Source organism: Syngnathus scovelli, chromosome 20 (assembly GCF_024217435.2).
Source record: "Syngnathus scovelli strain Florida chromosome 20, RoL_Ssco_1.2, whole genome shotgun sequence".
In the NCBI taxonomy this organism is placed as follows: domain Eukaryota; kingdom Metazoa; phylum Chordata; class Actinopteri; order Syngnathiformes; family Syngnathidae; genus Syngnathus; species Syngnathus scovelli.
The window spans coordinates 3,826,867-3,845,922 of NC_090866.1; the positions used below are offsets into that span (position 1 = coordinate 3,826,867).

The following is a 19,056-nucleotide window of genomic DNA, read 5'->3' on the forward strand; positions in this document are numbered from 1 at the left end:
TCTGACACTAAATAACTTGATAAAGCTTTTATAAAGTTTTTATAGAACACAAGTGTTCTTGTGGAGCACCAACTACTGGCAAAGAAGACTTAACCAATGTCAGATTTTATTTATTTATTTTATTTATTTATCCTTTTATTCATTTAGTTAGTTTGCATGATACTGTAATACTTTACAGCTGGTCTCGGGATCCTTCGCGAGTACTCAATACCTTGAAAAAAGGCCAGTATTAAATGCATTTGCGTGTCGAGGTAAGACTCTGACACTGAAATTGGCGGAAGGAAAACAAACCCAGGAAGCATTCATCACACATTGCATCAGAAAAAAAAAGGAAGGGAAATGTGCGAAGGCAGCAACAACATCTCCATGCTGGGCCAGAAGGTAAGCACTTGTACTTTGTACCATTTAAATTTGGTTTCATGACTATGATTATACATTTGAGGAGTGATTTTGTCATTTTGTGGTAGTTTGATGAAGCCTCATTTCACAGATGTGTGCAGCCAAGCCCTAGAAGACAACCGTGAGAGTTGACTGACATTCAGGCTGTGGTGATTATTGTGGCTTATTTTTAGGGGGGCTTGCAGGAAACTCAGCTGAGGGTTAGGAAACATGTCAGCTCCCTCATATATTTCCGATTACAATGACTTTATCGTCAATGTGGGCCGCTCGGACGGTTTCCCATTAAAAATGAAACCAAACTAGGAAGCAGAGAGGAGGTTGACCAGCTATCAATAATGCAAAGTTTGACATTTGCTTTGGCTCCGCAGACTTGCTCTCGCTGCCAGGAGAGGTTCAATAGATGTCAAAGTGATTTCAAGGGAGGCTGATGAGGCAAAATGGATTGTGACAGTGACCTGAGCGAGACCACGGAAAGACTTGCAGGTGCCTTACTAATTTTTTTTTTACAAAATTGGTTTGGAATGGAAAACAGTAACAGGATGAGAAGTCTATCTGGTTATGACGTGGAGAGCGGCAGAGGAGATAACCTTTACATGTGCCACTTCTTGAATCTTTCAGCTCCAGATGACGACAAGTTCTAACAGGCATCCGGTTTAGAGCAGGGAAAGTAACACATCATTGGGAGTGGAGGCGTTCATTTGAAGATGGATTTAAGTTTGCTTGAAGATCTGGAGAGGGCGAGCGTCTTGCAAGTACTTCGGAGAGATAAACTGTTGCGTACAATGGAAGACAACAGGATCAAGTGAGTGACATCATAAATTCACCTTTCTGTGACGATTCTTATGATGGTCGTCAACACAGGAGGATGAGATTGCAGCTGCAGGAACTTCGAAGAAGAGGCGCAAAGAGCGACTCCAGGGAGTACGGCGAGCGGACGTGCGCCCGCTGCCAGACGCCATTGGGAAAGTTCTGCAACAGGGGCGCCGTCTGCCGCGGGTGCAGCCATCGAATCTGCAGCCACTGTCGTGTGAGCGTGAGGGAAGTGGGGTGGAAGTGTACAGTCTGCTATGCTTACAGGTAGACTGCGTTGATTCGGTGTGATTCAGATTTAGTGCAAACTGATGGAACAATGATTTGCTTGTTCCTCCTTTGCAGAGAAGTCAAGATCCGGTCCGGAGACTGGTTTTTAGAGGAAAAATCAAAAAAACTTCCGGCGACAACAGGTTTGTTTGCATTCATGAATCAATTTTTTGACTCAAATGACTCAACTACCGAATGCACAATGGAAAATTGCTTTCTCTGCTGCACAGGCAAATATGAGACAGTTGGGGAGAAATTGTTAAACTCCTTCAATGTGCTAAGGTATCTTTGACTCACTTTTTGTGTGTGCATGTGTGCGTGCATCCATTTAACACTTATGATATTTTTGCAAAGTCACATAGCAATCGTGCCGCCGACTCCACCAGCCTCCTCGGGATTTGACTTTGTGGGCAGATCAGAGGTAAAGTACATACTAAAATGTTTCAGTTTGAATGCAAATAATATGAACCGCTGTTCATAACTTTTTGTGTCTCAACAGAATTCCAACAAGGTCAGCGTTTTCCCCAAATCAATGGAAGATATGTTTTCATTCACCGATAATTTTAGAAGTAAGTCATGAGTAAAAGTCAATATAATGAGTCATCAATCAGAATTTTTTTTTATAAAAGTTCCGTTTTAAATGTAACACTTTCTCACGATACAACTCAGCCAAGAAAATGTGTCTCTTATCGAAGCACGAATTACATCAGGTGTGACAGCAAAAGTGTTGCGCAAAATCCTGTGACACCACCGAGGTGCTCTGATAGCTCACGTTGTTTGCAGAGATGTCTTCATCTCAAAACAACTTGACAGCCAACTGGCTAAACGTCAACCAACATTTGTACTACAGCACTCAGAAGAGCCTCTCTGACACTGACATCAGCAATTCTGTCAAAGTAAGGAAATATGGCCTCACCCAAATGCCAGTAAATCTACTCTTTACATTTAATAACACTATACGCATTTTCCAATCAGCTCTACCATGGCCCGAGTCTTCCAGACCTGTTGAAGAGAAGCAAAGATAGCGAGCAGGAGGGCTGCTCCACTGGAGCAGAAGAAGAAACCTCCAATAGTTCGGAAAACTCTGAAGGAAAGCAAGTGCGTACGAGCTAACATATTTCATCACCACTTGATCTTTCTGTTTTTCTTAATGTGAATTTTGTTTTTCTTCCCTCAGGGCAGTTACAGCAACATCAGCACAGAGTTCAGCCTCCTTGAGGGCGTCAGTGCCGGTGGGGACGTGGAACTGGCGTTGGCCTACAAGGCCCACACCTCCTGTCTGGAGATCACAGTGGGAGCATGCCGGAACCTACCCCACGGAGACACCGGGAAGCAGAGGTGTCACCCGTAAGGAGACATCAGGATGCGTCTGCTAACTGCTTTGAATCCAAATAAATCAAAGTAAAATATTGCACAATGTTCACGTGCAGGTACGTCAAACTCTACATGATGCCACCCAAGAGTGACAAACGCAAGACGACGGTCAAAAGAAACACTGTCCACCCGGTCTATAATGAGCTTTTTCAAGTAAGGCTTCACCCACGAGGGAAAACGTTGTAAAGAGAACAAAGGGAATAAAGGAGTAATTATGAGGGAATCAAAAAAAGGAAAGTAAAAAAAAAAAAAAAATTATGTGGGACTTTTGGCATTTACGCAACATGATGTAATTTTTTTTCCCTCAGTTTCACATAGAGCGTCACCTACTGACTTTGAAGAGATTGCAGGCCTCTGTGTGGCATTCGGGGTCCCTGCACAGAAAAGTTTTTCTGGGTGAGGTCCTCATCCCGCTGGATGGTTTTCAGTTTGAAGACCAAGACTTCCAGCACTTCAACTGGTACCCGCTTTGTCCACAGGTAAAAACACACAAAACATTTCATCAGGACCGTCACTGAGAATGGAAGATGCAAATAAATAAATAAAAGTTCCAAAATATTCCATGATGGCTTATGTGTCCACAGCTGAGTGTAAATGTCCAGAGAGGGGCACTGTACAGCTGAATTGAAATGACCCACTGTCCAGAGTTCAGCAGTCTGCAACCCCCATAATTTTAGCAGATAATTCAACAACTGCACTTGTATTGGAATCCAAAATGCATGCATAAGCATTTACATGTTTAATAATTTCATTTATTATATTTATTCATATTTATGCCAAATAAAGTACTGTCGAAATAAACATTGAAAATCAAACTGTTCGACTTTTTTACTCGTTTCAGACAACAAACGAGAAAATGAAGCAGTCTTCTAACTTGTGTGGATTTGTTTTGAAGCGAAAATTAAATAAGCAGTCGTTTAATATCTGCTTTCAAAAGAAATATCTAATGACCAAAAGAGAGACGGACCCTGAGCATTGCGCATTGCGCTGATGTCTGACAAAGCGTTTTCATTGAATGTCATCGAATGCGCAGGTGTCCGTTCAACCTCTAGTTTCTACAAACACAAAACATTCTTGTAGGAGTGGTGATGTCATGCAATCACAATCCTGCTCACGAGTACAAGAGCAACGAGTGACAAATGCTCGAAACCAAAAAATATTTTACCTTACCATGAAAGTGTCATCACAAACAACACTTAAGTGTGTCATCATATATATTTATTGGCAATATGTCTCAAATACAGAGATATTTCCGCGACCATCAAGGTGAAGTGGCCTCCTAACTGCCTGATGAAACTACAGCAGTCAGATCAAACTCAAGGATGACACTCAAAAAACAGCATTCTGCGTTTTAAAAGTTACATTTATCATGATGCTTCTACCAGCATGGACATTAAGGCACAAGCACAAGTTTTAAGTGGCGACACTGATCTAAAGACAAAGATAAGGCTCATCCTTGATCTGAGACTAAAAGCAGGGAACATAAGACATTGACATTACTTTGGTCACTATATAAAATTTAGTCTTCATCGTTAGCAAAAATATACAAATTAAGATGAAACACCCTTTTTAATGTCCCGTATACTTTATAAATATTAAGCTAGGCATAAATTTAAACGATTGTAGAGCCATCTAGTGTTGTGCATAGACACAAACAATGTGCCAGCCCTTTCCGAGAGGTCACTGGGAGTCATTTTCTTTCTACACCAATGACCAATTTTAAAAGGGCAGGTGTCTTCCTTATAAGGCCTCAAACTCATCAATCCTTTGCTTGGTGTTGCCTTGCCGGATCTGCCGCAGGGTTTTGTATTTGTCTCGTCCTTCCCGCACGTTGGCCGAGTGGAGGAGGTCGTTCTGGGTGTTCTTGGACTCGTCACGCGCTTGGGCCAACTCGGCGGTCAAATCCTGAAGGAGACACAGCAAGGGAATGAGACAATGATATCTTTTTAATTTTTTTCACACTACTTTAAATAACTTAGTTTTAAAACTCGAATGTGGCCATAGAGCACAAACGTTTGGCGGCCTCTGATGTATGAGGACATTTCCTGTGGTTACCCTGAGCTGTTTCTGCACACGCTCATTCTTCTGGGCCTCCGTCCGTCGATCCTCATCCCTGCGGTGATTGTTTTGGACGCTGTCATTGTGCAGGTCAGCACTGTGCATGCTGCCGTTCTCCTCGTCTTCGCTGATGTCGTCAAAGTTGTACATAGAGAGAGGGGGAGGCGGCGGCAGCGGCATTTCCATTGGTGTTTCCATCGGCGTCTGCCTCAGCGTTTGCAAAGGCGTCGGCCTTAGCGTCTGCATCGGTGTTTGCATTGGCGTTTGCATTGGCGTCTGCATCGTGGTCTGCTTTTGCATCGGCGTCGACATCGATGTGTGCATCGGCGCGATCATCGGTGCCATCATTGGCGCCATCGTTGGCGCCATCATCGGCATCTGCATCGGCAGCACTGGTGGGGCCGCCAGCCTCACCTTCTCTAACTCCTGCTTGGTCTTAATCAAATCATCCTGGGCCTCCTTGGCCTGGTGAGGAACACAAACATGCTTTTTTCTTCTAAGACGTCCTTTGATTTTTTTTTTCATCCGCTCCCCCAAGTCCCCAAGTGTTCTCACCCTGAGCTGCCATGAGTCCACCTCATTCTCCTTGCGTTTCCTGGCCTCCTCCAGCAGAGTGATTCTGCTCGTGTGCTCCTTCAGCTCTGAGGCCTAAGACAAAACATGACTAATTGTTCAAAAATGTGACATTGGTGGGCCATCCCTACTACTAATAAATACAAAAAGAAAGCACTGACCAGTTGTTCCTGACTAATCTTCTGATTTTCAGATTGGCGAGCCAGCGCTTCTTTAGCCAGCAGGGCTGCCTGACGTTCCGCCTCCAGACGAGCCGCCTCCTCTTCAGCTTTCAAACGCTCCTTCTCCAGCATCATGGCTCTCTGCGTCTGCGCCTGAAGATCTGAAATATAGACGGGTATAATTGTTAGCTCTGTTGTGACATTAAGCAATCTCATGAGCATTCAGTTAATGACAGACAAAGTAATTGTAACCACTTTTTCCATACCTTGCTCTACCTTCTTGGTCTTCTCCTGATACTGGTAGAGCTTCATCATAATATCCTTCTTCTCCTGCTCCATCTGCTCCTTCTCCTTCTCGATGGCCTCCCTCTTCCTCTTCTCTTTTTCCAGCTGGGCCCTGCAGATAAGCGTTAGCAATTAGCTAATAAAGATGCATGACAGACGGACAAATAATAGTCAACGGGTGGTTTCTCTTTTGTACACTGTTGAGTTTTACAATAACAAGGGGATCAGCCTGTGCCAAATCGGCCACGGTCTTAGTGGTCTAATGGCTTTAATCTGCAACACGGAGAGAAATTTTGAGAATTGTTGACATAATACATGGAAAAATCTCTGCAGATTAAAATTTGGATCTTCTGTGCGCAAGCTGTGTTAAGAGGGGGAATTTACGTACAAGAAGCGTGTAATGATTACCTCGCAGCAGTGAAAATTTGGGCTCAATAAATTAAATTATACACTTAGATTTTCACATATTTGAACTGAGATAACAACAACAACAACATACTTCTCCTTCTGTTTTTGCATCTTCTCCTCTCTCGCCTGTGTCTTCATCTGCTGCACCTCGATGGAGTCCGGCTTGCGTCGGTTCATGTAGAGCTCATGGTTGCCCATGCACAGCTGAAGGATGCGTTTGTTTAAGCGTAGTCTTGGGGAATAGAACACAAAGTCCTGAAAACGAACCGAGAATAAATAATGTGGAGTCAACCTCAAATTGCTACATTACAAATTTAATACAGGGGACAAGCACGTTGGAGCATCAACATGCATAAAAGACTAGACGATTTACTCACCGGGGATTTTTTGTCGATGGGTTTGATGGTGAACTTTTTGTCATTGAAGGAAACGTTTTTGATTTCACTCCATGGGAAGCCAATTTTTGGTGTCAGTCTGATGGAGCAAAATACACAAATGCGGAAAGCCGTGGCAAAGAATCCAACCTCCTGCTTAGTCACAAAAAAATACTGATCCCACTGTCCAATGGATTATTTCAAGGTGTGGATGTTTTCTTGTGCCAGTTTCAACAGAGCATGACATTTGCTATGTTGTAATGAGACCAACAAGCACCTCGTGGTGAAACTCATGTTTGAACTTACACTGCCTAAACTGGAATTTATTTTAATTACTGTCGCTGACACATGCTTGTGGAATTGAGACAACAATGTGGAAGTTATTTCAGAGCGACGTGACGGGACGGATCTTTGCATTGTAGAGTTTGCTTTCGGATGAATTCAAAGGGTATCTTGTGCCAAGAAGTAAAAATCACAAAAAACGACATGTGATTAGCTTATCGTGTAAAATTAAACCATTGTGATGGATGAAACATGAAAATGAAGGTCAAACGAGATGCCTTGACTGTGCGCTTTGTGGGCCAGCCGCCCTCATTGAAGAGACGCTGTTGTAGGTTAGCCCCACATTCTTAAGTGCCGCACAGCTTGAAAAACCAGTTGGCGTAACCATAGTTATGGCAGAGGTCACCGCAGAAGACAGGCTTCCGTCGATCGCTAGGTTTACAAAAAACAAAGCTTGATGCCTCAAAATGACCTGTTTGTCATTAGTGTCATCCATCCATTTTCTGTACCGCTTTGTCCCCACGGGGGTCGCGGGCGTGCTGGCGCCTATCCCAGCGGTCATCGGGCAGTCGGCGAGGGACACCCTGAACCGGTTGCCAGCCAATTGCAGGGCACACAGAGACAACCATCCGCACTCGCACTCACACCTAGGGGCAATTTAGAGTGCCCAATCGGCCTATCAAGCATGTTTTTCGGGATGTGGGAGGAAACCGGTTTGCCCGGAGACAACCCACGCGGGCTCGGGGAGAATATCCACACTGGGAGGGTCGGAGGTGGAATGGAACCGGGACCCTCCTAACTGTGAGGCGGACGTGCTAACCAGTGCTCCACCGAGCCGCCTTCATTAGTGTCATGGAAATTAAAATGGATTTAAATGTCATATATTCAACTCGACAACACAATTCCTGCTACTGCTCTAATGTCTGCAACCAAGTCGTCAGTTCAACTTACTTGTCATCCTTCTCATAAATATTCAGTCCCAAAGCATCCACTCCCAGCCACAACAGCGTTCCCTTCTTATTCTTGATGTCAAAGTAGTTGACGCCATACATCTCGAGGTCCTGAGCGATCTTCAGATACTCCATCATGGCATCCTCCCTGTTGGAACGTGCTCAAGTTTAGCACACCCATGTCAACACGTATAATGACATACAAACCACAAATTGACTCACTTGAGCATCCCACGATGCTCCTCATGCCACACCTGAATCCTCTCCTCCCACTGTTCTTGTGATAACTTGTGCTGATCCACCACTCTGCGAAAACAGACATTAACTCTATTGAACTCCATTGAAGTGTTGTAAAGCTCCGCCTCTTCTTTAACTTTGCAGGAGCTGTGCAGCATTAAGTCACCACAAGATTCAAAGACTGGATATTTTTTGGGCAATAATTAGTGAAAGACGTTCAGTGAGATTCAAAGATACCTCGAATGCTTGAATGTAGAAGAAACGTCTCAGCCATGAAGGATAGCACATGCAGATTCATTTCCGCTAATGAACTTGCTTAGTCAGCTTATTGTTATATTATTATGATTATTAAAAAGCAAGCATTTTAGAGATGTGAGGACCTGACAGCAACAGTACTGAAGTTAATATATTCCTTCAAAATGATGCAAAAGCTTGCAATTCCTCAAAACTGTTTTTTAATCATCCACCTGTAACAATGGCTTCCGTCTTATCAAAGCTGCATGGGTGCAACTCAGAAACTGAGATAACAGTACAGAAAACATGATTCATACATAACCGTTTCGCTTTCTTTCTTTTTTTTTGTGGTTGCCAAGGAGGACATCGTCATTTCCTTAGGGGCAGGTTCAACCAGACTAGTGGCCTACTGGCGCTGTGTGCAATTTTGAGTATCGTATATAAATAACTGACATATCACCTTCCAAACCGAACAACTTCAGAGCCTTACATCAAATAAACAAATTTTTGGGGTTTTCCTTTTTACCTGCGAGGGAGTAGCCGTTCGGAAAGGAGGTATCCCGGTTGGTGGGTTTCTTTATCATAATCTCCATACTTGGCTTGAACAGAGTAGGACGCCAGCAGCACGGCCGTTTCCGGTGGACAATAAACCTGGTCGCTCAGGATGCCCTCTCTCACTTGCATGAAGAAAAGCTTCTGAGTGATCTCCTGAATGAGCTCCTCATTGACTTCCTCGGGAAAGTACTTGGCCCGAAAATTAAACTGCAGCGGGTTTGTCTTCCTCACGTCCTGTTGTAACACCTGACAAGGAATTACAAATACACTTCAGATGTTTTCAGAGTGAGACAATCAGGTTCTGTTTTGTTGCTGAAAAAAAATATTAAATGAGAATGTTTCATATCTAAGCAAATAAAGGTAAAATATTATCAGAATTATTTTCTAATTATTCCGTTTTGCAATTGGCTGTAAATGTTGGCTTCCTCTATCATGTGCCAGACTTCATTTATCTGATTTACAAATTAGCCTGAATTATGAGCAACTCCAGGAATCCAGAGGCAAAGACTTTAGCACTGTTGACTACACAACAGAAAGTAGTTCTGGTTCAGGAAGAGTTTACGCTCCAGCTGAACACACAATAATCGTCTTATGCAACAAGTAAAATATACACAGAAACCAATGCGGTCTATTACAGATATCTGTGGAGGGAGCCACTAACCATGATCAAGAATATCAATGGATGGCATGTACTGGATATTTTATTATGGTTGCTAGTGATATGATGAAACACAAACATTGCATCATCGAGACTACTGTGCCCATGAGGGAATGCATTCTTCTATTGTCTGATTCAAGTGTTCCATTTCATCATTGTCTTTTAAACCCATCTCACCTTTTTTTCCAGTTTCAGCCAAGTTAAATAGTCTTTTCCATCTATATACTGGAGTCCAAAGTACCAGAGCTCACGTAATCCGATTGTTTTCACCACCTGTGGATAATAATGAAAAAAAGGAATTTGAATGGAATAAAAACTTTTCAAAACAATGGCATAAACAAGAAACATAATTTTGATGAATTCAATTGCAGTGGTTAAAGGCAGCAAAGTAAGGTAACTAAAATAGATGTATTAAGAATTATTTCTAAAATCTCACTAGTCCTGACTTGATGACTATGATGATTTGTGGGCTTGGCTAACAAGCCTTTGACAGCTTTGATAAATTGCCTGCTGTCACTGTCAAATTGACTTTGAACTCATTTAAAGATACTCCACTCAAAATACTAATCTCAAAATGCAAATGAGCTTTAAGCGGCAGGTTGAAATGGCAACTAACAAATTCATTCAACCTCTGTGACTGATTTTTTTTACATTGCCGCTCAAGGCCAAATGAGATGAGCAACAGGGTGTGGAGGGGAGTGGCAGGCTGTCTTTGGTATGACAGATTCTATGTTTTTGTGATTGCCGACAATCACCAAGGCCTGACAAAATCGGGTTTACGAGTGTTGCTCAGCAGACTGCTCGCTTGCTGGGCTCAGCGCAGCTACTTGACAAAATTGGGTTTACGAGTGTTGCTCAGCAGACTGCTCGCTTGCTGGGGTCAGTGCAGCTACTTAGTGCCTGCCGGTGTGAGATGACATTAAGCTGATTATACACGTCAACGTGCACCTATGCTACATATCAACTGGGCTAACCTGATGTCGTTGCTCAAAGCGCAATGACGCATTTAGTGCAAGCCATTGAATTAAAAAATAATTTAAAGAATTAAAAAAAATAACTTCAGCCACCTCTCTTTCTCCTTTGTCATATTTATCCTTCCACTTTTGCACTCAACTCAATCATTACAGTGCATGCTGCAAATGTATTTGACTACTTTTTTTATTATTATGACTTTAATTTCTCTAGCTTTCTTGGTATGTTGCCAACTGAGGTGTTCTAGCACAACTGAGCTGAAAATAAATAAACAATCAAAGCGGCTATTATTTGTGGCACACCCATCCGAGAGTATGTTGCAACGACAAAAATATAAGCTAACTGCACATTGTAGAAACTTTGAGAATGGCCGTGGGTCTCTTTGGCCGCATTTATGCTCCGATGTAATTTGATTTGATGAAAACATTTTCTCTACAAATCTTGAGATGAAGGGTTGGTCCAAAACATATGTAGAAATTGGCTACACTAGCTATTGAAAAACGAGTTTTACAGGAAGCGTCTTAGACTCTTAGACAATGCCTTTCTTCCGCTGATGCTGTCACACAGCACCAAACAAGTTCACTGTAATGCCTGTCACCTGGGCTTGCGGGATCTCAGTTTTAAAATTTCAAACCTTGCAGACCATACATGCTAAGTCACATAAGATGATACATATGGGGAAGAACAATGGAACCATACAAAATGAGATCAATGCAATGATAATGGTGTCAGGCGCAAATACATATAGGAAAAAACAATATTGTCCAACTAATATAAAAAAAACAATATTTTTCAACTTCAGGACTTTCTTATATGGTTTTAGTGGGACTTTGCATTCAATAATCTAAACGGAGATGGTGTGCAGCTTACCTGGTCAAACACAACTTTGCCGTAAGCGCTTGGTAAAATGGCAAACTCCAGCTCCGAGTCTAAGGCATTGACGTTAATATTGACCTGTGGTGGACACACGCAAGAAAAATGTGACTTTCAAGTAGAATTGTAAGTGTTTCATGCAGCTCTGTACACATCTAAGAAAAGGGATGAGAAAGATTTACAAACTCATTACCACTCAAAGAAATGGACACAAAGACATTAGGACACGCCGTCCATACTGCTTTGGCGGCATCTTCCATTGCCAGTCCATTGTGAGCGACCAAAACTGTAATCCACCTGCTGACAGTCAACTAACTGGTTTACATCTCGCAAGGAGGGCAAATCCAATCACAGCGTCTCATCATCATGTTAGACTGCAGGGGAGCAGCAGTGTAAACTGTGACACTGCCAGGAATGATTAGAAAGAACTTCATGGCATGGTAAACTTTTGCCTAATGTGATGGCGCTCCCAAAGCATATATGGCTTAGAATGTCATGGGAAACTTTTGCCTAATGTGATGGCGCTCACAAAGCACATATGGCTTAGAACACTCTCAGTCCGGCAGAACTTTATATGCCGGTTTTGAGTCACAGCTAAAAAGTGGTGAAATACAGCCTCTACTCAACAGCCAGACAAAGGAGCCTCTGAGCCGGAGTCTGTTGCTGTAGTCTTGAGGAAGCAATGTACACAAAACTGCTCCCAAACTCAAGAAAGAAGCACGCTGTGATGAGGGAGAATAGCTCATACATAGAGGCTTAACTGCTGTATTTGCATTTACAGCATGGGTGCACCTAGAAAAACACACACACAGCAGCCAGTGAAGCATGTGAATGAATGTGATGGTGGAAACCATGCAAGGGTCAGTGGAAGAAATACCCCATTTTGACCATAGCAAGCAAAAAATTGCACAGCGGTCATGACTGATTCAAAAATAAACATTGAGACAGTATCATGAAGAAAAAATGACTCACTCAGGATGTCACTTTCACAGCAACGCACACAAAACCTGTTGGCCATTCCCAAACAAAGCAACAACACGCTGTGTAGCAATGACCACAACCCGTTGACACGCGTTAACATTTCACTTAGTAAGCAGGTGATATGTCCAAGAAGCTCCTCTGTATGTATTTTACCTTATGGAAATACTTTACTGCATATAGCCCAATTTCCATGTAGAAAAATAAACACGACTTTGTTCTAAATGCCAGCAAGACGTTTCCAAACAGATGTTTGACTGAGCAAAGTGTAATGGCACGCCAGGGTGGGGCAAGCTAGTCAGGAGCAAAACCTGATCTGTTAGAAAACATGGGAGAAATTTGTTAGCATTACCTCCACCGAACCATTGCCAGGAAATTGTTCATTTGAAATCCAGCACCACACGAGTAACTGTCTCTAAGAGCTATGCCAAGGAACAAGCACACCACAGAATAAGATTTTTTAAACAATCCCATTAAATTCTCATGATCTCTTGGTTCCAGTCTATTGCTTAAATTCTAAGACTTGCAAAGTGGGCCAACTGCATCAGCATTGTACCCCTACCATAAGAAAATGTGATCACAGGGATCTTGCTTATTACATAATGGTTTCTTTCCATCAAGACTGGTGGGACACTCCCATCCATGATTATCAGGAAAAGTCAGTTGGAGTGTCTGGCCTTCAAATGCAAACTTGTTACTCTACCATAATTATTCAATACTAAAGGAAATCCCCTCTGGTTATTTACGGGTAGTACACAAACTACCTGGGGTAGATGGGGAAGTTCCTGAAATAGTCCCTGCAGTGTAAAAGCCCCTAATGCTGTATACAATCAATACTGTATGTTCAATTAATAGGTCTAACATAGTGTAACACACATTAAATGTATGGAAAGTAGTAAACCGGTAATATAGAAAATATATTTTAAGATCCCAAAGTTAAATTTTGTGTGTTATATTCTTTACCTGTGGCGAATAATAAACAATGAAATAAAATAAAAATAAATTCAATTAAATGAAATAATTGTAATTGCTTACCGCTTTTGGCATTTTGTGTCTTTTAGTCGCCTTTCGCCCGAGAAGGGGATAATATTAGTAAGACCCCCGTGTAGTCACGGTACCTTCGTCGAGAGCGAACAAGAGTTGGAACGAGTTTGGGCCTCTTGGGTGTTACTGCAAGCCGTCTGGAGTGAACCTCTTTTCGCTCGTGCGGGTGACATTCATCGTCAACAATGAATGAGGTCCACGACTGACAAGCCCGCAAAATCCGAGCAAAGGAAGCGCAGGAAACGACAAGGATTGGGTTTCAAAATAAATGTAATCACCTATATCTAACATTTTGTAACTAGCCAATAAATGTAAGTGAATGCGATGATCAGACACTATGAGAATTTCTTACATGTTTCTTTCCACCAAATGAACAGCTCTGCATGATTTGCATTGTCAATCCGTCGTCCAGTACTTTTATTGTGGTACGTAAATCCAAAAAGACAGGAAGCTGTGTAATTTATGATTAATATAATTTAAAATCTTCAAGAAAGTGCTTGCCTTATCCAGTGGGCATGGTCATGACATCTACGCCTATTTTTGCTTTGTTTCTTTACTTTTTTTCTTACTTTATTACGAACGATACTCCTCACGTCATCCAAGCGTCATTATAGCTATATGATGTCAATGGACCTGTATTTGTTGGCATTATAGTATTAAATAAACCAGAATCATTCCCTTGTATTCTTTAACAGTTATAGGTTTTAATTCATATTGGCACGTTCACAACAAAGGTAGGTAGCACGACCTTCATGTGTTACAACTGAGTTATTTTTATGCATGATTGGATTATGTTGCAATTTTAGAAGAGATCATTATGAAATATAAAGAAATATGATAAACCTTTGCAAGTAGGGGCTAGAACACTGCATGCCTAAGACAAAGCGTCTCTTTACGTTACATGTTAATCACAAACATTGTCATTATTATTATTATTTTTTTTTTTTAAGAATACAAGCCTCTACGTCTCTAGCCGTGATTCTAATTGTGTATAGAGAGGAAGTTTTTTCAGGGCCACATCATGGATGATTGCTGAAACGGACAAGAAAAGTAAATTATTGAATCACACAACTAATCCGTGACATAAAAAACAGATCCACTAGGTGGCAGTGTAACCCTTTAAACGTTTAAGGTACATGCAAATGTTATGTTTAGGATGGCAAGGTAAAGAAATGCAACCAGTAATTGCATGTGAGTCCACATTTTTTTGGGAGATACTTACTATCCAGTATTTGCCTTGCAGTATTTCTCCTTTCTAATTTGTTGTTCACTTCAGCCATTAGCCATGTGAAAAAGTTTGTCTCAATATCTGAAATTAAGCACACAGAACACTTTTAGAAGCTTCCATAAAGTATGACCTCACTAGTGATGGCGTTATCCACCTTTCTCCACTGGGTCATAGAAGTAGCCGTTGATCCTGAGGGACTTAAAAACTGTTGGGACAAGATCAGCCAAGTACTGCTGGGTGTAGGCTTGTGCTGCAATCTTTTCCACAGTCTCTTTTTCTATCCTTAGTGCTTCCCTCTGTTGGGCAATACGGCGCTCCTGGAGAAAATGTTTTACTAGTACCAGCCAGCATTTTTTGTCACGTTTGCACTCATTGGGAATTAGTGCTAGATTTCTAAAAAAAAAGAAAAAAGAAAACTCTAACATCAGGAGAAAAAGCATTTTCTGTGTAAATACATATCAAGCAGAGTAGCGACTTTGCTGCAAATATTTTTGTTTTTGTTTCACATCTCACATTGCAACAGTGGTTTCATTCTCCGAAGTCGCTCAAATAGCATTTAGGAATGCTTTAAATCACTTATACATAACGCTCAAGAATTTAATACACATTTGAAAGCCACCACTCACCTTGACACCAAAGTCATTCTTCACCCACACTTAGCAGTCAGATTTAAAATATAAAACTGTGCATTGCTGACCTCTGCTGACTGTTTGGCTCATTGCCACTCCTCAACCACTACAGCATCACACTTGGCGAGCCCTCCCAATAAAAAAACGTAACAAAACTTATAATTAGCATACTTTTCTAAACTTGGGAACAGGCTGCACAGTAATCTAGTGGTTAATGAGAGGTTCTGGGTTCGAATCTTGGTAACCTAGAATAGGACAAAAGCTTGAGAAAATAGTTAAATTTCTGAAATGTTTAAGTAGTCATTGAGAAATATATGCAAATTTCATTAAAGGTCTCAGGTAACAAACAAATCAAAAAGGCATACCTTTTCCTCCCTGTGGCGCCTCTCTCGCTCCTGTAGGCGCTGCAGCTCAGCCAACTCGGCATTGCGGAGCTCCTCAAAGGCCCTCTGCTGGGTCCTCAGACAGGCCAGCTCCTCTTCCTCCATCACCTCCAGCAGAGACTGCAAAATGGTCTTCCCCACCAGTACCTCCAGCAAGGGCTGCACTTCTCTGTCAAAGTCGAACAACTGCGGAAGACAATCACTTAAAGCTGTTAAACGTAGAAATATAGTATAGGTTGCACCCTGCATGGTATATTGCTGCAAAGTCTAAATCTGATCTGGAGTACGTACACACGTGGATAAGATTTTTGGTACCCTTCTGTCCCGTTTAAATCTAAATTGAATCTGACAAAAGTATCCATCCATCCATCCATTTTCTGAGCCGCTTAGTCCCCACGGGGGTCGCGGGCGTGCTGGAGCCTATCCCAGCCGTCATCGGGCAGTAGGCGGGGGACACCCTGAACTGGTTGCCAGCCAATCGCAGGGCACACAGAGACAGACAACCAATCGCACTCACACTCACACCTAGGGACAATTTGGAGTCTTCAATCGGCCTACCAAGCATGTTTTTGGAATGTGGGAGGAAACCGGAGTGCCCGGAGAAAACCCACGCGGGCCCGGGGAGAACATGCAAACTCCACACAGGGAGGGCCGGAGGTGGAATCGAACCCGCACCCTCCTAACTGTGAGGCGGACGTGCTACCCAGTGCGCCACCGAGCCGCCCAAAATTTTCTGACAAAAGTAAGAAATTAAAATGGAATAAAAAATAACCAATGAAAAGCAGACATTGCTTTCCAACGAAATCATTAAAAAATGATTAAAAGCTTTCAGTTGGTCTATTAACATGGTACGTATCACACTAAATATTGACTAGAGGAAGCAAAGGTGAGTCTCAAGATTGGAAAGATAATTATAGACAAGAATAGGCTCATGATCTCCACAGCAGTTCCTCCTTTGACTACATAACAGAATAATTTAGGATCCATGGGACTATAGCCAGAAATGAGAAATTAAAGACAAATTGAAGAGACAGATAATATGAATGGGATACCAACAGTTTTGTTAAGTGGGATTTAAGTAGTGTAACATCAAAACAACGTGACAGAATAGAAGACGTTAAGATTAATGTGTTCCTTCTTGGCGTGTGTTGAAAACTGAAAACTGAGTTTATGCTGCGCATTGGGTTACTGCAGTGTTGCCGGTAGGAGTCTTTGAAAAGTAAAAACTTTGAATGTGATTTCAATCTAAAAAAATACCAGTACTTGTAATTGATCATGTTTGACATGAGAGATTGCGGAGACATTTTTTTATTTATGCGTGCGTACCTCCCCCTCTTCTATTTGTGTTGCAACATCGTTGCCCGATTTGGCGGGTATAAAAAGCGGTGTTGCTGGTCTGTCCAGGAGAGGATCAGTTTGACACTCGATGTGTGAAACCTCAATGTTGTAGCTCAATTCTTCCAGATAAAGTTCTGAAAAGAAACAGAAATTGTGTATTCCCATTATGGACTGAATAATGCAGAACGTGCTCCAAAGTTGATAGGAAGGAAAACAATTCACCCGTTTGCACAACATTGTGCGTTCTGCCTTGTACGGCCTCCGGAGTGGAAGACCGCAGCTGTTCCTTGGTTTTCTTTTTTTGAACTGTGGCCCTCCTCCTTATCCCTTGCTGTCTTTGCATTTCAGCGACGTCTTCCTGCACCATCTGTACATTTGCACAGGAAATAAGAATGTTGCACAAATCACTACCAAGGCAAATTCCTCGCTTCCCTCCTCTGTGCTGTAAATGAGACCCCTGGGCCATACTTTCCTTTTAAATTCATGATAGGTCAGGAAAAAATGAGCACCAATTTTGAGAACCACACCAAAATGTTTTTGTGCACCCCTATTTGTAAGTCCAATGTAATTTATATACTTACAGTTGATAGAAAGCGTTGGGCATAAGTGTTTCCCCTGATGACACGGCGATCATACATGATGTTTCCATAAGTACTGTATGCCCTGTAGACAAAATGTAAATTAAAAGCTTGGCATGTTGTGTTATATCCCATGCTGTGGAAAGATTGTGTTATATCCCATGCTGTGGAAAGAGAGCATTAAAGAGAGATCATTGAAGTCAAGAGTTTAACAATTCATGTAGTATAGACAGAGGTGAAAGTAAGAATTCTAGTAATGATTAATTGGGTCAAAATATTCTCGAGGTATTGTAATAACACAAAATTAACACTGTTTATCAGCAGTTTATGTTAGAATATACAATTTCCTAAATTTGCATGTCTTTTTTCCCCACAAAAAAAGATAATTTATATCGTTTCACTGTTTTGCATTAACTTGTTATAAATACCAGCAACAAAAGTGAGCGTAAAAGTTCGCATTTTTAAAAACATAATTTATCTCGTTTCACTGTTTTTCATTAACAATACCAGCAACAAATGTGAGCGTAAAAATTAGCATTTTTGAAAATATACATACTTTTCTGTCGGCTTTTCTCTGTATTTGGAGCGGTTCTCCACAGGCCTGGGCCGACTCGAGAAAGTGTACGTCGCCTTTGTGTCTTTCTGGCAATGTGAAACAAAAGACATTGTTTCAAACAAAAAAATAGTTACGTTAAATCTGCTTGTTGCGTTTTCTGCAATAATGCTTGCTCGATTGCGAGGACGTCAGCAGCAACAAGCTACCTTAGTAACCGTAACCAAGGAAGTAAAAAAATAACAACCGTAACCGCAAAGTGATGCAAGTGTAGTAATGAACGGTCAAGGAAAGGTCCGTGTTTTTATGGCGCTAGGTTCCAACACCATGGACCACTTAATACTACTTTTAGCAAATTTGGCAGAAAACTGTACAAATCCCTACGAAATTTCAAAATATTTTAGTAGTGTTTATATGTGTATATTTTGAACTCATTAATGATCACTCAGCCAAAATAATGTTGAGTAGCATTAGTGGTAGTATTGATTTGAGTATTTGGCACACATTTGCACGTCTGTAGTTGTTACGTAACCAGCCGTTCCAATAATCACAGTTATGTAATATTTCTATCGAAGCAAGCACAATATTCACACTATTCATAACACAAATAGCCAAACACAGTAGGTCACCTTGTTAGGGCCATGTGTTTTGGTCAACATTGAAAGAAAGCATACATTTGTGCTCAGATGAGTGCCTTCATTTCTGTCACATTGTTTATGCTTGAACAGTCACTTATTAAGCGGCATTGATGGCTAAATGTCTGGTATGCCCTTGTCTCATTAGTCTGCCATTGAGATTATGCAATAGACAGGGCATGGGTCCACACAATAATTTTTCCCCGTACTCACAGCA

At 41.6% G+C, this 19,056-nt stretch overlaps 3 protein-coding genes and 1 long non-coding RNA gene across 4 annotated transcripts; 2 read left to right on the forward strand and 2 right to left on the reverse strand.

Moving 5' to 3' along the window:
* Window positions 1-5: 5 nt before the first annotated feature.
* On the forward strand, window positions 6-3,668 carry sytl3 (synaptotagmin-like 3). Its single transcript, XM_049756431.2, has 13 exons — window positions 6-882; window positions 1,018-1,201; window positions 1,261-1,476; window positions 1,555-1,622; window positions 1,710-1,761; window positions 1,834-1,900; window positions 1,979-2,048; window positions 2,263-2,375; window positions 2,455-2,577; window positions 2,657-2,826; window positions 2,910-3,006; window positions 3,162-3,332; window positions 3,438-3,668. The coding sequence occupies exons 2-13, from the start codon at window positions 1,104-1,106 to the stop codon at window positions 3,474-3,476; spliced, it is 1,284 nt and encodes a 427-aa protein (XP_049612388.1). The 5' UTR covers window positions 6-882; window positions 1,018-1,103; the 3' UTR covers window positions 3,477-3,668.
* A 381-nt stretch (window positions 3,669-4,049) lies between these two features.
* On the reverse strand, window positions 4,050-13,657 carry ezrb (ezrin b). Its single transcript, XM_049756430.2, has 13 exons — window positions 13,487-13,657; window positions 11,471-11,554; window positions 9,806-9,901; window positions 8,942-9,216; window positions 8,167-8,250; window positions 7,946-8,092; window positions 6,716-6,812; window positions 6,430-6,593; window positions 5,912-6,042; window positions 5,646-5,806; window positions 5,467-5,559; window positions 4,909-5,376; window positions 4,050-4,758 (listed from the first exon to the last, which is right to left on the reverse strand). The coding sequence occupies exons 1-13, from the start codon at window positions 13,496-13,498 to the stop codon at window positions 4,594-4,596; spliced, it is 1,977 nt and encodes a 658-aa protein (XP_049612387.1). The 5' UTR covers window positions 13,499-13,657; the 3' UTR covers window positions 4,050-4,593.
* Window positions 13,498-18,962, reverse strand: rsph3 (radial spoke head 3). Its single transcript, XM_049756434.2, has 9 exons — window positions 18,208-18,962; window positions 17,655-17,736; window positions 17,296-17,440; window positions 17,062-17,207; window positions 15,718-15,921; window positions 14,878-15,040; window positions 14,718-14,804; window positions 13,848-14,527; window positions 13,498-13,697 (listed from the first exon to the last, which is right to left on the reverse strand). Exons 1-8 carry the CDS (start codon window positions 18,315-18,317, stop codon window positions 14,457-14,459), a joined length of 1,008 nt encoding a protein of 335 aa, XP_049612391.1. The 5' UTR covers window positions 18,318-18,962; the 3' UTR covers window positions 13,498-13,697; window positions 13,848-14,456.
* On the forward strand, window positions 14,092-17,850 carry LOC125989944 (uncharacterized). Its single transcript, XR_007488755.1, has 2 exons — window positions 14,092-14,229; window positions 15,754-17,850. It is a non-coding gene; the product is annotated as an uncharacterized lncRNA (long non-coding RNA).
* Window positions 18,963-19,056: the final 94 nt, after the last annotated feature.

Coding starts and splice junctions, on each gene's coding strand:
- sytl3 (XM_049756431.2), top strand. CDS start 1,104: ATGGATTTAAGTTTGCTTGAAGATCTGGAGAGGGCGAGCGTCTTGCAA. Junction 1,477..1,554: donor ACAGTCTGCTATGCTTACAG/GTAGACTGCGTT, acceptor CCTCCTTTGCAG/AGAAGTCAAGATCCGGTCCG. Junction 1,901..1,978: donor ACTTTGTGGGCAGATCAGAG/GTAAAGTACATA, acceptor GTGTCTCAACAG/AATTCCAACAAGGTCAGCGT.
- ezrb (XM_049756430.2), bottom strand. Junction 9,217..9,805: donor GGCTGAAACTGGAAAAAAAG/GTGAGATGGGTT, acceptor ATTCCTTGTCAG/GTGTTACAACAGGACGTGAG. Junction 5,377..5,466: donor TGGACTCATGGCAGCTCAGG/GTGAGAACACTT, acceptor GTTCCTCACCAG/GCCAAGGAGGCCCAGGATGA.
- rsph3 (XM_049756434.2), bottom strand. CDS start 18,317: ATGTCTTTTGTTTCACATTGCCAGAAAGACACAAAGGCGACGTACACT. Junction 17,208..17,295: donor GCACAATGTTGTGCAAACGG/GTGAATTGTTTT, acceptor GTTTCTTTTCAG/AACTTTATCTGGAAGAATTG. Junction 15,041..15,717: donor GGCGCCACAGGGAGGAAAAG/GTATGCCTTTTT, acceptor CATTTTCTCCAG/GAGCGCCGTATTGCCCAACA.